This window comes from Ceratosolen solmsi, unplaced genomic scaffold (assembly GCF_000503995.2).
Source record: "Ceratosolen solmsi marchali unplaced genomic scaffold, CerSol_1.0 scaffold43, whole genome shotgun sequence".
Taxonomy (NCBI): Eukaryota; Metazoa; Arthropoda; class Insecta; order Hymenoptera; family Agaonidae; genus Ceratosolen; species Ceratosolen solmsi.
Window position 1 is genome coordinate 5,433,393 of NW_011948431.1, and position 16,139 is coordinate 5,449,531.

At 39.1% G+C, this 16,139-nt stretch overlaps 1 protein-coding gene across 1 annotated transcript in view; it reads right to left on the minus strand.

Moving 5' to 3' along the window:
* Positions 1 to 12,052, minus strand: part of dve (SATB1_N and homeodomain domain-containing protein dve) — an 87,447-nt gene extending 75,395 nt beyond the window's left edge. The window contains exons 1-2 of the mRNA XM_011502115.1: positions 12,027 to 12,052; positions 11,846 to 11,988 (exon numbers count right to left, since the gene is read on the minus strand). Of these exons, the coding sequence (XP_011500417.1) occupies positions 11,846 to 11,920 (75 nt within the window). The 5' untranslated portion in view covers positions 11,921 to 11,988; positions 12,027 to 12,052. The remainder of the gene's footprint in view (positions 1 to 11,845; positions 11,989 to 12,026) is intronic.
* Positions 12,053 to 16,139: the final 4,087 nt, after the last annotated feature.

Below are 16,139 nucleotides of genomic sequence, written 5' to 3' on the forward strand. Positions count from 1 at the left end.
GAAATTCTCGGTAAAGTAGTCAGTCAATAGGCTTCTCGCAACTTACGTTGCAGATAATAAAAAAATATAAAATAGCGTAACAAAAATTTCGTATAAACGATCGGCTCGACAAACGCCAAGCCGAGCGAAACCAAAAGTTGGAGTCACACACATTGAGCAGTAAGCCAGGCTAAATCGCAGCCCATCGCGCAAACAAAACGTACGACAATGAGAATGGTTGGCTGACGATGGGATGGGTGAGAGAGAGAGAGAGAGAGAGAGTGAGTGAGTGCGATGGGCGAGAGGGGGGGCAGCAGCAGACGGTCAGGGTAGGAATGAAATTAAATAGAGAAACAAAGTGAAATAACAGAGTGAAGGAGGAAGCAGAGGTTGGGTCTGCGAGAGCTCTGGAAAACAGGAAGAGGGAAAGCTCGCATTCGATTCGAAGTATCGACTTGGTGCCGCGGCCGGATAGATGGATTACAATCATTCCGGGCTCAAGGGGTGGTCAAGAAGCGTGACCGCGTGCCCAGGGCCGCGGCAGAATAACGGCGACGATGACGACGACGATGACGACGACAACGACATGGACAATATGGACGACGACGACGACGACGACGACATGGACAATATGGACGACGACGACGACGACGACGACGCATACCACATTAGGATCTTTCACCCCATCGATCTCTGTGCAATTCAGTATTCCCGGAGAAGCGAGGCGAGCACGAGCTGCGAGATTCCACGAGCCGAGCTTGCCCAGTTGCTCTGTCGGATGATCGGGCTCCCCCTCCCCCCAACGATTGGCTGTAATCCAGAGACACGTTTAGCTCGAGTGTGGAGGAACGGGACGCGACAATTGACAGCGGGGAAATTAAGGAAAATCCGAGCAATAGAAGCTGAGGAAAGGACGCGGGGAGTCGCGCGCTCACCGTCGTTATGCATCGAGATTTTTCGGCGATGCGACGGTGGTTAAGTCCGCGGTCAGCGTCTTCGTGAATTTATTCAGAAGACTTTTTGCGGCTTGGTTTCTCCGTGGCCGGCACGGTGCAAAGGCTGGAAGGGAAGCGAAGGGAAGGAAAGGCACGGCGATCCACTGTCCGAGTACAATTATCGCTGGTTCAAAGGAAAAGAAAAAGACAACTGTACTTTTCGAGGCCCTTATTACATAATAGGCGGTCCTTTAGTCGGCAATTTTCGAAATAATCACGCGAAATTATTGCACGACAGGCCGATTCCCTTTCGGTCCACGCATTTTCACACGTAGTATCCACACTTGCAGGACACAAGAGCTTACAAATCATCGGTAGCGTCTCGTGTGCAATGACCAGCCTCGCTGACAAAGTATACGATATTTGAGAATTCCTTTAATGTAATTGCTCGGCTCGCTACAATGTAGCGCGTCTGTTGTTGTTTTTTTTTTTGTTTAAGTTTCGTTTTGTTTTTTGCTCGTTGCTTTTTGCTGCTTTTTTGTTTTTGGGGCCGGGCGCGAGACGAGGGGACAAGGAAATTCTCATCGTTCGCGTGATAGTAAGGATTTTTCGAGCCAATGGTTTTGTCGACCACATCGCTCGCAAACATCCAGCTTTGTTGGATAAAACAAGCCATTTGGCGCGCGTGCAAAAAGAACGGACAAGACATGATAAGGACAAAATGACTGGATATTATTAGTCGACGGGCCTTGGCGCGATATAAACGTCTCGATATCGGGACACGACAAACTCACGGTTACTCCTTCCGACAGTTACCACTACTTTTGAAGCATCTATTAGCTAATGATGTACCAGAAATGGAAATGAGTAGTAATCCAAAGGAAAGAGATACTGCGAATAAGCTGTATGACGGGAAACTTCGTAACTCCAGGAATAACTAACGGTCTTTCCTTCTTTCGCTACGTGTAACCAAGTGCCGTAGAATGGTAATGTTTAGTTCCGTTGACAATAAATGATCGTTTCCGTTCTACTTCATCACACTAGTAAATAAGTAAGTTATTAGCCTCGATGCCGAATTAACAATCAAATCGAATTCCAACAACTCGTAATGAATTACAATCTTTATGCTGTGAAGGTCATCGTGTAAAAGAGCTTTCTAACTTGTATGTTAGACTCCTTGGACGATATTAATGATTAACGAGATTGAGAGACGGGACTCGCGACTTTTCCCATTGGTATTCTCACGGAGAACCTCATTTCTGCTCTCTCTCTCTCTCTCTCTCCCTCTCTCTCTCTCTCTCTCTCTCTCTCTCTCTCTCTCTTTAAATTACAAAGATCTGTTTTTTCATTTACGAATCTTTAAATGAAAACAATTCGTATCAATGTTATTTATTTATCTGTCCTCGAGTTTTTGAACTCTAACAAACCGAAGTAAATAATAGATATAAATCGATTGCTGCGTGGCTGTTGGAATTTGCAAATAATGTTTTCGCCACAGCTAAAGCCTCGGCTAAAGCCATAATATCATTTTGCCGGCAAAAGTTTTGCTTATATGCGATGCGATGCTCACAGGAAACTAAGAAAGTACAATTTAACGTACCATAACCATTTCGATAAATTGATAAAATGATATCACACATTTTACGTATAGATTACAGTATTATAAGATTATCTTGTCAATTTGGGCAAATTAGCAGTCATTTTCTGTCAAATTTACATAAGAAGGAAAATTGTCCTTTCAAAAAATGAGTACTAAATTAAAATAAAGACGTGCATTTAATGCTTGCATATTTGTGTAATTTGCCAACTATTAATACATATTCTTATCGGTGTATTATACATTAAGTGGATTAAACTGTTAAATAATTTTACCACGTAACAAGGCTTAAATATCGAGTTAACTTTGAAAATAAACGTAAGCAAAAGTTTGTTAAAAGAGTATATTTTTGTGCGCGATAACAAGTGCCCTCGTTAGTATGAATTTATTTAGTAAATATGTGAAAAAAAAGAAGAGAAGTAGAGTATTGATTTTTATTCATCATTACCATCATCATCGTCATTATCTTCTTCTTCTTCTTCTTCTTCTTATTATTATTATTATTATTATTATTATTATTCTTCTTTTTCATCTTCTTCTTCTTTTGTTTTCAGAGGAATGTGTGTTTAAAAATCACTACAATAAATAAACAACAACTAAAAAATAAAATGAACGACAGCTGCTATATATATATATATATATATTGCATTCGAATCATTAAAAAGCCAAAGACACGCGGCAAACAAAAAATCAAAATATAAAAACGTATGAAAAAGCAAGTGTTTTTATCAAATTTCATTAGCTTATTGATACGCTAAACTAATCCCTCCGAGTCTGCTTTATTGGCGAACAAATCGGGGCAACGAAGAGGAGACAATAAGCGACTACGAACTTTTTCACGCGCTTTAGGTGAACTGCCGATAATGGAAGCTGCATGTCTTATCTACAGGATGGAAATTTCGATAAGAGATCATTCGGACTCGAGATGAAGGCATTGTGACAAAAAGGAGTAAAAACTCGTGATCAATCGTACAATGACCAAATGATTACGAATTAATGAGTAATCGCGCAGGCCATTACCGGTACGAAAGCTGAACCCCTTCGTGAACAATCGGTGCTTTTCCGGGGGAAGGTACGTCGATGATTCAAAAGGGCGGAGGGACGGATGACGAAGGTATGGGGGAAGAGGAAGGGAGACACGGTGCGTGTGCTCGGCGAGGGTTCGGCTTCCGGTTCCACGAGCCGTTGGCGCAGGGGTAACTGGATTAACGGATTACCGAGCACGACACCTCGAGTACTATAGTACTCAACGATTTCCTAGCTCCCGTGTAGTTGGCCGAGCGAACGTTTCTTTCTCTCCTCCTTTTTTTTTTATAATTATCGCCGTGTCCGACCAAGCGTCAACGGAATCCTCCCCATTCTCAGCTAACTGTTTTATAGCGGTAATCCATCGCCAACACCACCCCACCCATCCATTCTCCCATACTCCTTACCCCTCCTCCCTCATCGCCCTTACCGCCTCAAGCGCCCTGATTTTCGGACATTTTGTTGCTCAAGTACATGTGTCGAGCAATTTGCCTAACGACCAAATTCCCATAATTCTCTAATTCGTAAAGGCCGACCATTGGGGAGGGGGCCAATGCTGATTGATAGATAGATGCGCTTCTAGTCTTGAAATTATATCTTGTGAATTAAATGTACGATGGCTTAGAGACGCCGCGAGTACAATAATTAATTCAATAAACGCTTACACAGGCATAGAATAGACGATGTATTAGAGCCGAAAGCGTACCGAAGCTTCCATAGCTACGGCTATGGAAACACGGATGTGGTCATTACAAAAGAAGAATGTAGTTTAGACAACCTGTGAAGCCAAAGGTATGTAAAAGAGAAAAAAATAAAATAAAATATTTAAGGAAATAAGTGAATGGAAGAAAGGCAGAAAGAAAGAATGAAAGAAAGAAAAAAGAGAAAAGAAAATAATCAAAAATAATGCACTCTCGTATCGGTGACTTGTAAAAGTGTCTCAGTCGCTCGATAGTTTTTTTTTTTATTTCACAGTGTGAAGTCTCACAAAGACAGTCCCCACAATTTAAAATGGTACTTACCTTCGCGAACCATTCTTCCTCACCCTCCGTCTCAACCCCACCCCCCTTCCCACTCCAATTCCAATCCAGTACTATCCTCCGCAGTGCTTTTAACGAAAATGAACTTTGGAATTCCGATAAAATCGAGAGAGAAAAGCGCACGCTATTCCTCACATCCGGATAATCAGCCTCGGAAGCACCGTTGGTGGGTTCGCCGGACGCGCGGCTATTGGGACTGTTGCGAGCGGCGGGAGGGAGGTAGGGTGGTATAGAGGCGGTGCGGGGGAATAGGTGAAGGAGGAAGACGTCGGGCCAAATCCCCGTGAGCACAGGGACTCGTTAGGGCGATCGGCCGATCGGTCGTCCGGCTTTTCATTCGCGCGGTCGTCGAGGCAGGAAGAAGGCAGGGGCACATCCGTATCGTGACCAGCAGCCGTGACCCCCTATCTACCTTCGCCTCCCCCCCCCCTACCCGCTCCACCCAATCCCTCTCATTCCTGCCTTCGCCCCACCGACCCGCCCGCCACTTAACCAAACCCTACACTCACACGCCCACGCAGCGCGTGACTTCACCGGGGATTATCCCGCTTCCTTCGCGGGTTCGACTGTCATTTTCGACGTGGGGAGAGAACGGGAGGCTCGGCCGAGTCTCCGGATTTTCCGTGAGTCGCGCGCGGGTCTGGCCATTCTTGTTTTTTTCACCAACGATCGTTTCGCCACATTTCGCCGCTGAAATACGCCAGGATCTCAATCAGTGGGACGCGTGCTTTTGTCGGCCAGAGCGCATCAATAGATGGTGACAACCCTCTCCCCCCTCCCACCATCCTCCCCTCTCGCAATCTGACCGCCGTTTTTTTTTTTTCTCCCCCCCCCCCCCCCCCCCCCCCCCCCCCCCCCCCCCCATTATCCCTTTTAAACACGTCGCTTCGTTGGAAGGACTTTGAACCCTAATAGATAATAATACAGTGGTAAATAATTTTGCGACTTGGTAAAGAAAATCGTTGGATTTTGAAAATTTCATTACGTATTTTGCTATGCGATTGCTGCCTCTAACGACTACATGGTCGTATAATTAATTGTTATAGATAGAATATCTTGATAAATAGAGCCGCATTTACTGGAAATTTTTGACGCTTTACATAATGAGTCAGAAGAAAATGTGGCTCCCCAAAGAGCTTGGCAGCTTACTCGTCGATATAAATTATAACCGAGAAGCAGCAAGACTTCTAATAACTAAACTTTGTAAACTACTTCGTTTACTTATGCTAATTGTAATATGCATGCATGGCCACGTGCAATTTATATGGCTTTCAATTCTCTCTCTCTCTTTGTTTATTTTTTTTTTTGTGTTTTTTTTTTTTTTTTTTTTTTTTTTTTTGTTTCTTTTTCACATTGATATTCAAAAAAGCTTTCAAAAAAGTGCCACAAGGCCACCAATAATCTATGTAGATAAAATATATAATAGGGCAAAAATAATCATAAGGTAAATAAACATAAGCATACACATACGTATTATGTGAATATGCGGGTTTGCATGTGTTTAGAGCTGTTTGTGTGCGTGCGTGTGTGTGTGTGTGTGTGTGTGTATATAAGAGGTGCTGTACTCTTTGTTTGGATGAAAATTATAAAATGGATGTATATGTTGTACTGTTGTACGTTTATATTTCTCGAAATATCTAATGACTGTCTCTGCGATAAATAATTATTCTTTTATCATTAGCATCCCCATTAATTATACAATTGATAGCCATAAAATAAATATTATAATGGGAAATGGCAGTAATTTTAGACTAATTGGCAGTAATTTCTTTGCATTAAGCGCTGAAAGTGTATCATAAAAGAAAATTATGATTATCCGCTTGGTTTAAAACCTAAGTATACGGAGACTAAATTGAAATTTCACAAACAAGTTTTATGCGAAGATAATGAATGAAAAAGAACAAGTCATTGAAAAAAAAAAACAAAAACAAAAAAATAAATAAATAAATAAATAAATAAATAAATAAAACTACATGTGCCATCAATGAGCGACGTTAATAATCATATATGACATATAAAAAATTTTTACGTAAATAATGAGAACGAGCGATAGTGTACATTGTAAGTACAACGGCTTTCATTGAAATGAAAAAAGAAAAAGAAAAAAACTAAAAGTTATTATGAAAAATAAATAATTGAATATTTAAGCGATTAAAAGAGAATGTGGCCAAACATGTAAGAAATAGCTGCTCCATTAGTCCCCTCATCCAGCTATTTGGAATGGCAAGATCCCGTAAGGCTGCACAATAATCATTCTTCGTTATTTTCAAATGCTTATCCTAAGACTACAAAACAAATCTGCTTGACATATTTTCGAAACTTTCAACTACGCTTATTGACGAACGTTCGCTCCGATGAAAGTCAACTTCCTATCGACCGTCCATCTAAATAAGCACACCATTGTCAAAGCTAATAGGAGACAAAAAAGGCGACGCGTAAAAGATTCGGTGCCACAAAAATCACTGGGGTGGCCAATTGTCTGTGTAATGTTCAAAGGGGTTGGTTGCCCGTTCCCCCGGCACCCTCTGACTCTGACTCTCACTCTCAAAGCCGTTCTGTCTAGTAAAATCGACCAGCGCACTATTCGCATTGCCCTGGGCTTATTAGCATTTAAGGAACATATCAGACAAACTCGTGGAAGTGTGGGAGAGGGGACCGGGGCCAAGTGGGTGGTAAGGATAACGTCCTCGAGACCTAACTATTCACGGTACTTTTTTTGTAATAGAGTGCAAGAGTTATTGGGGTTGCAATAGGCCGACAGGGCGGGATGTCTACTCTTTTGCGTATTTATCTGGATGCGTCTTTTGAATGATTGTGAGGTCACTTAAAAATGCTCTTGCCAGTTCGATTACTTTATTGTTTAAATTCGAGATCGGTTAAGCGAAAATGAGTCTCGTATAAATGGGAATTGCAATTGCCTTGCATAATTACGTAATTTAAAGAACAAAAAAAAAAATGAGAAGAAGAAAGGAAGGTAAAATAAAAAAGAAGAAAATTAAAATACTTGCTGCGATAGAACGCAGTTAATAAATGAAATTTTAATTTAATGTATAAAAGTGTAAGACAATATTTGTATTTTATACGTCTCGTAGAGATCGAAATTTTACTCATACAAATTTTGAAAATAGTAGATGCTAAAGTTTATGTTGATCAATAATTTATCATACGTAATTTCTTTTATCTTTAGCTTCATACAGGATTCTAAAAAGCAAACGATAATTTAAAAATCTACCCGTTACTCGAGTCATTAAATGTATAATTTTTCTAATATAAAATAACTTTAAATTACTGCCATTTTCACATAGTTGTCATAGAACTTAAACATTTTTTTTTTTTTTTATCAATGTATTACTTCACATAGTGTCGTATTTATATTTTATTAAAAAATGAAAAAGAAGTAATGATGTACTACTTAACAAATAACTGAAATGCCGAAATAGTCAAATAAAATTTGAAATTCATATATTTGTTTCTATACTTTAGATCATCTAAAATTAATACTAATTGAAATGAACAAACGATTAATGAAATTTAAAATACCGTTTTATCGATACATTAACATTAATTATGATATTTTCAAATCGGTTATTTATTATTTAATACCATACAGTTCTCCGTATATATAGTCTAAAGCGTTTTATTATTATTTTAATCGAATTAAGCTCTTAGTCGATATCTAAAATTCGTACATTAATTTTATTAAAATTGTTGAAAATGGACAATTAATAATTAATGCGGAGTAAGTAATAAATATCCTATATGAATAATGTATTTAAGAATAAATAAATATTTTCAGCTTATTTTCTGATAGAATATCTGCTGTTTTTTCACTAAAGACATTGAGATTTTTCTATTTTTAATATTTTCATGGTATTACGAAAGAGAGAGAGAGAGAGAGAGAGAGAGAGAGAGAGAGAAAAGAAGAAGAAAAAGGGAATACAATTTTATACAAATTTTCATTTATATCGGTTTCAATGAATAATTATAAATTGTAATTAATACTCTGTTTAACATTCTTATCAATTTATCTTCTTGTTTGATTTGAGGAACATTCTGTTGAATGCCTTTGTCTGTCATGAGAATTTTTTTTTTTTTTTTTTTTTTTTTTTAACTGGAACTTTAATAACTTATGTATCTCAAAGGGAAGATTTTCTTCTTTTTTTTTTACTGATTAAACTATCTGTACTTGAATTACTTTATTTTGTAGAAAATGCATGTAAATGATTATAATTAAAAAATTAGTTACTGTCAGTATATTTGTATGCAACGCAAGGGAATATAATTTATAATTTATACTTGAATATTCATTAAAATACAAACTATTTGACGACTGTTTGAAAAATGTATTACTGAATAAAATTTTTAAATAATATAATCATAAATTTAAACTATAAAAAATATTAAATTTCTTTAATAAATGAAATTGAAATGGAGTTAATAAAAAAGTAAAAGTTAAATAGCGTGATTAATTGAATATAATTTAAATTGGGAATTATTTACTCACAGTCTATTTGAATCTTTGTATTAAATTTTAAGTTTCATTGGGTATTTTAAATGTTATATCGATCGATTAAGTCAAAGCATTAATTACTTAATAATAAATGGTGAGCAGCGATTAAATCTTTTATTATTTTAAGAGTCTTACAATTAAAAAAAAAAAAAAAAAAAAAAAAAAAAAAAAAAACGAATACTATCATTATTGCAGGGATTATTACTTGATTTTCTTATCTATCGTACGGATAATTTTTACAAATTAGAACAGTTTATCAGAGATGTATTTATAATCCCATAAACATTTGCAAGTGTCAAGTGATAACGTTCGTTACCTATTTGAATTTTTGAAATCCTTTGAAAAGCAATAGTCGCAATTATTTTAAGATAATTTTATTATAATATTGATATTATTCGTTTAAAATTATATTCAGACTGCAATGCTAATCCGCGGTAAGGACTCGTAGTCTATTAATAAATTTATTTTTTATTATTTGCAACGACGCTTGTCGAACGTAAATATAATTGAATTATATTTTGTTATCTTTGATTTTAATATTCATTGTATATTTAAATCGCCTATTTATCGCCAATAATAACAGTTCGTTAAAAAAACATATCAATATTTTATTAAATCTTGATAAATAATTATGATTGATAATGAATATAATTAAATAACTGCCTAGAACATGTATATATTCACAAAATTTTTATTCCATTAAATTATATAATCCTTATGTACTTTCTGTTGTTATTAAAATCGCGTTTTAAACGTAATCTAAAGTATATATATATATATACATATATATATAATGCAGAAATTATATCTGCAGCTTTTGGTTTATTTATTATGTCGAATGAAATACAATGATTAACAAAGAAACTGCATTTCTTACAATACAAATAACAAGATTTTTATTAAAAAAATATTTTGCTATGATGCGCATAAAGCAATCGAAACTTTTACTATTACTAAAACACATTTGAATTAAACTTTTTATTTTGTCTTTTTCATCTTATTTTTACAATATAAATGTTAATATTGTGATATAAATAAATCTGTAGCGTAGCAGTTAATTAATGAAATAATACTAGCCATAAATTATCCGTGATAGCTAACGTTCACTCACACGAGTAGATATATAAGAATTTATTTATTCAAGAAACATGTTACGGTTATGATTTATTGTATTATTATAGATAGAGCGTTTAACAATTTTAATTTTTAAATTTTAGTATTTTGCATTAATGCGTTTGAAAAAAGAAAAAAAAGTTAATTGCATATAATACCTTATTCTTTTAATCTGCTATCCATGATTTTTTGTTGATAATGAATGTTGATAATGAAGTATGTCAGGTTTATTGCATAATACAACTTATACAATAAATTGAAAATATTTTATGTACACTATGAACAATGAAATTAATGCAAAATATGGAATTTGATTACGTTTAGCTTAATTGAATTGTTCATATTTTAGATGATAAAGTAAACTATTTATTCACAAGTTTATATAAATGAAATATAATTATAATTATAATAATATGTATCAACATTGGGCGTCTAGCGTCAAAAGTTTTTAACAAGGAGTTGCAGAAATAAGATAATTTATCGTGATAATATAATAAGATTTTTAATATTATCGTGAAAGCTTCAAGAGCCTGTGGAATGAAAGTAGATGAAAAATATTTTTAAGCGCATATTTAATAGAATTAAATATCATCAAAAAAAGCACGTTATCCTTGAAAAAAAGATATTAATTATAATATGCCGATATAGAGTGACGTACAGCTACAATAGTTATTTTAATAAAGAATCGAAAAAAGTGCAAAAAAAAGCAACAACAACAAAAAATACAGAAATTTTGGTTACTAACTATCTGAAAATGTTTGATTTTTAATATGTGCAAACTCTAATAACTAGCACATGTCAATCAAGAATTTTAATATCATATCCGTTAAAATTCATAAGAAAAATCGCAGACAAGTAATACTGTACAATTAAAATAATCTGCTTACGTACATCAATTCTGAAAATTGTATGAAACCTTAAAATTGATTAACCATGTTTTCCCACTATTAATGCCTTTTATCAAAACTTTTTTCCTTCACACTCGTCTGTATGAAAAAGAAAACTTTGTTAACATTACTTCATCAATGATTGGTAATTTTTATTCATTCTGCATTTGTACTTCTTTTTTTTTTCTTTTTTCGACAATAACGACTATTAACGTGCAATTATATAATTTCAAACTCCCTCGAACGAATATATTAAATTTCTTATTGAAAAAAAACACTGCTCATAAAAATTATTTTAATATCTATTTTGAGTTATTCCAATGATATACAAATGTTAAGTTTATTGTACAATCGTTTGAGATTATTTATTCGAACAATCTAGGTTGTATCGCGCTTGATTGACGAACAATTAAAGTTTTCATTAAAAAAAACTTTATATATAACTTATAGCTATATATATAAATATATATGTACGTATATGTACGTATATGTACGTATATGTATGTATATGTATGCACATAACGGAATGATAAAATTAAGCATCAAATGATCCGAGCAATAATAATCCCCCTAATCGAATGACCACTGTTGTAACCTGTCACCCTATACGGCATCGAAAATTGCTGTGCGAAAAAATTTTCGTCCTTGAAAATGGAGCTTATCCAGTGTCATCAGCTTCTCTCATCTCGAACATAATACAAAACTACATGCATATATAATACGTTTAGGAGCCCACTCGGGACTACTACTCGATTTACCTGAACCTGATCGTTTTTCGTGTTGGCAGCCACCCAGGCTTCGGCGAAGGTCTCCATCGCGCTCTGAAAATCCATCACCTTCCCCCGTAATAGGGCCAAACTCTGCACTCTCTCTCTCTCTCTCTCTCTCTCTCTCTCTCTCTCTCTCTCTATGTCTGTCTGTCTCTGTCTCTGTCTCTCTTTTCTTCTGTCCTCCGAGCCTTTCTCTTCCCTTCACCTTCCTCTTCCTCTACCACCTCCTCCTCCTGTCCTTCTTCTTCTTCTTCTTCTTCTTCTTCTGATCCTTCTCTCTCACTCTCCTCTCTCTCTCTCTCTCTCTCTCTCTCTGTCTATCTATCGATCTATCTATCTATCTATCTATCTATCTATCTATCTATCTATCTCTTTCTTTGTACGTGGACTTGACCTTCTCTTTCAGTATCCTCTCGTCATTACAAAAGCTGCTGCCACTGCTGCTGCCGCCGTCTCCGCCGCTGCCGCCATTCGTACTCCTCCGCCTCTTTGACTTCTCTCGATTACTCTTCGTTTCTTCTCCCTCCCCCCCCCCCCCCCCCCCCCCCCCCCCGTCCCCACTCATCGGGCGCTCTTTCTCCGCGCTCGTTTCTTTTACCTTTACGACATGCCGCAACACAGGGGCCAACCTCGAAAAATCACGGCAGGGCGAGTCGCAAGTACAGTCGGCATCCTCGTGCCACTCACCGTTCAGACGTTCTGCCCCCTATCCCGGATTAACCTGGACATGTGCGTGCGTAAGTTCGCACTCCCGTATAAGCCTCTATCTCCCAGCGGCTTTCCTTATCTCACGCTCGTTTCTCGAATCGCTATCCACGCACACCTGAAATTAAGCACTCGCAACGTCACCGGATGCTACCACTGATGCTACCATGCGCAGATAAATGTATCGCTCCACCCGGTTATTATGCAGTCACAGAGTTTGGATTCGGTCGCTTTGCATCGAATTCTCGGCTTATCGTAAATTACGCGGTCGACACACGTGTACATTACAATAGTCCTCTCTCTCTCTTCTCCATCTTACCCCCCAACCCATACCATTCCATCCCATCCCATCTCATCCCCCGTCCTTACGCCTATCGACGTATCCCGTATTTACGTTATACCGATATGAGTCACACGCACACGCGCACAATCTCACATTCACGCGCGCACGCACGAACGCACGAACGCACGAACGCACGAACGCACGAACGCACGAACGAACGCACGAACGTACGAATGCACGAACGCACGGATGGACGCACGGACGGACGCACGCTCGTGCGTAATTACGTGGACGGGCGTGTATGTGTATGGAGATGGAGGTGGCCGCGAGCGCAAATAAACGACGATGCGGCGAACGACGACTCAGGCTCCGGCAATAATTAGCGAGAGCAGGAGGAGGATCGAGCCTCTTCGGCTAACGACCACTTAGCAGGATTTAACGATGGCTAAGCTCGCGTATAAACTAGCCCCGGCCGTGGGCCACGAGAGTGTCATTGGGAGGCCGAGGTCGAACGAGCACCGTGCGCACCAGTGTCCACGACAGTCCCAGGGAGGTACTGGAGTCGCGCGCACGACCCGCCAAGAGTGCGTGCGTCTCGTGTGCGAGGCATGCGGCGCTCGAGCCGCGACTGAGCCGAGGCCGACGCACGCAGTCCCCGGCGTCGCGGCGCCCCCTTCCCAAGTCGCTCGGGCCCCCTCCAGCGCCGCGACGCGCGTACCTAACGCCGGGGCAATTACGCGAAAGGCGCGAGAGGCGCGAGAGCCGCTCGATTGGTGCCCCGGAGCCCGTGAGTCCACCCCCCGTGTCTCTGCCTTGCCCTCCGTGATAAGGAGAGCCGTGGCCCGGGGGCGGGAGGAGATTAGGGGCCGCCGCGTGGCGGGAGAGGGATGCTCCATGCGCTCCTCGGCCGCTCCCGACCGCCCTCCCCTGCCCCACCACGGTCCAGCTGAGCGCGCTCTTTTCGTCGATCGTCGAGGAGGCTCCGCGCCCCTTCACCAGGACTCTGCCGGCAGTCTCGCCAACCTCCGTGCTTTCCCTCTCGGTCCTACCATTGCGCCCCACGAGCCTCTCCTCCGCAGCCACGCTCCCCTGGAATGGGGTAACCCGAGGCTCGTAGTCGGTGGGGCTGGGGGCGGGGGGTTTTACGGAGCGACGGGGCGGCCAAGAGGGAGGGACGGCCGCGGGAGGAATCCGGAACTGGCCCAGCCGACGACCACCCTACGGGATGACTTTTGTTTGGTCGAGGCAGCCTCCGTCTCCTTCGCTATTAGCCCAAGCCGCTTTCTATCTCTCTCTCTTTCTCTCTATCTCTCTATCTCTCTATCTCTCTATCTCTCTCTCTCTCTCTCTCTCTCTCTCATCACCTCTCTCTATCTCATTCCTTTTACAAACGACATGCGTGACGATCCTTTGCTCTTAACGGTCCCCTAAGCGATCGACTTTTTCACAAACCAACTTCAGCTACATCAGGATATGGCAACGAGAGAAAGAGAGAGAGAGAGAGAGAGGAAAGAGGAGGCCCTACTGATTCCCGCATTTCACGTATGTTGACGTTCCGCATCCGCATATATATTACAAATTCAAAAGACTTTCATTTTGAAAATCATATCCTTAAGATTGCAAATAAATGTTGTAAATGTAAATGTTTCTACGTCGTCTGGCTGATTAATGTTTTTTGAAGGATGAATATTTTTCAAGACTCGCTATACGCGTTAAATGCTTTGAATTATAATTTGCAAGCACAATAACTTTTGCAATCGTTATGGATAATGAACGCCACCTAGTAAAATCTTTTCTAAGGAAACGCGAAAGCACTAAGAGCCGATGATGTAGAGACTAAGTAAGTCGAAAGATATTTTCACGAAGATGAATGACACGTTTTGCTTATTTATTTATTTTTCTCTTTATATTTTTTTTTGTTTTTTTTTTGTTTTTGTTATTGTTTTTCTTGTTTTTGTTTTTTATTGTTCAATATGTCATAACAATCATGTTTAGAAATTGGATATGGAGTAATGAAAATACCTGTAGTAGCCGTTGTAACATTATATTAATTTGATGATTAACTTTGATTTGATTTGATTAACGGTGTATCGAATTTAAAAATAGGCAATAAAATTGGCTATTAAAGTCGTTTCATTGAATTGCGCAAAGTGATTATACCGATCTTTTCCAATAGTCGTAAAAATGATTTTACCCTCCTGTTAGTTAAACCTAACATCGATTAGCCAAGCAACGAATTCAACGAAGTCAAAATATCAAATGCGAGCATTTAGTAGATGGACATGGTATCGTACATCACACCGACACAACCTTAGTCGCGCATCTTCAATACTCTAATTGTGATAGTAGAGGAGAAGCGAAGAGAAGGGTGAGATGAGCACGTCCAAGGTCCAGGAGGAAAATTAAACGGGGAAATCTTGCGTACGAGGCGTCGGGGAGACGCTACTCGGTGCCCAGTCGTTCCGTGCACTCCCGATGACTCTCCATTCTCGTTCGCCCCCCTGGCCACTTCTCGCGCCCCCACAATCCCGCCCCGCCACTGTCCACCTACTTCCGGCGCGTTATCGCGATTGCGAAGAGGAGGACGGACGAACGAGCGCGGGAGGATATCGACGCGCACGTCGGCGAGCGCTCAGCATTACTGGACTCGCGTGAGCCCATCTTGGTCCAACGACTTGAAACGGCCTCTACGTCCGCTAGATTTTAAGCTGCTTAATATCCTTAGAACGCAGGATCGCGTGTAATTGCGTAACTCGATACTTTGATCGAGGCATCGACCTTTTCGGCCGAACGGGTGATTAAAAATTTAAATGCAACGATGAGAGGTCCGAGCTCTTGGACGCCACGGTACATGGAATTTGGAATTTGTGCGACTGTGGAGTGAGAAATCACGCTGCTACAGTGACATAGACATTTTGCCATTTAGGAATAACTATTTACTAATTATAATTCCAGTAGCTTAAGAGAATGTTGCCGTTACAGGAGCTAGTACGGAATATTTAATTTTTTTTTTTTTTTTTTTTTTTTTTTTTTTTTTGTACAACTAATAATGAATAACGTTTAGCGAAGATTAATATACAATTTTGTGAAATATCATTTAAAATTGTAAGCTTCATCTTCGAAATTATCCCTTTAATTATAAATGTAGCTTTACCTATGCAATCGATACTTTTGTTTGACTTTACGTGTTACGTCTCTGATTTGTAATAAAGGAGGCAAAGTTTTATTACATCGACTCACTCGATTTTACCACTTGAAGGGAACAAAAAAAAAATTTGTTTTTTTGCTTTTATG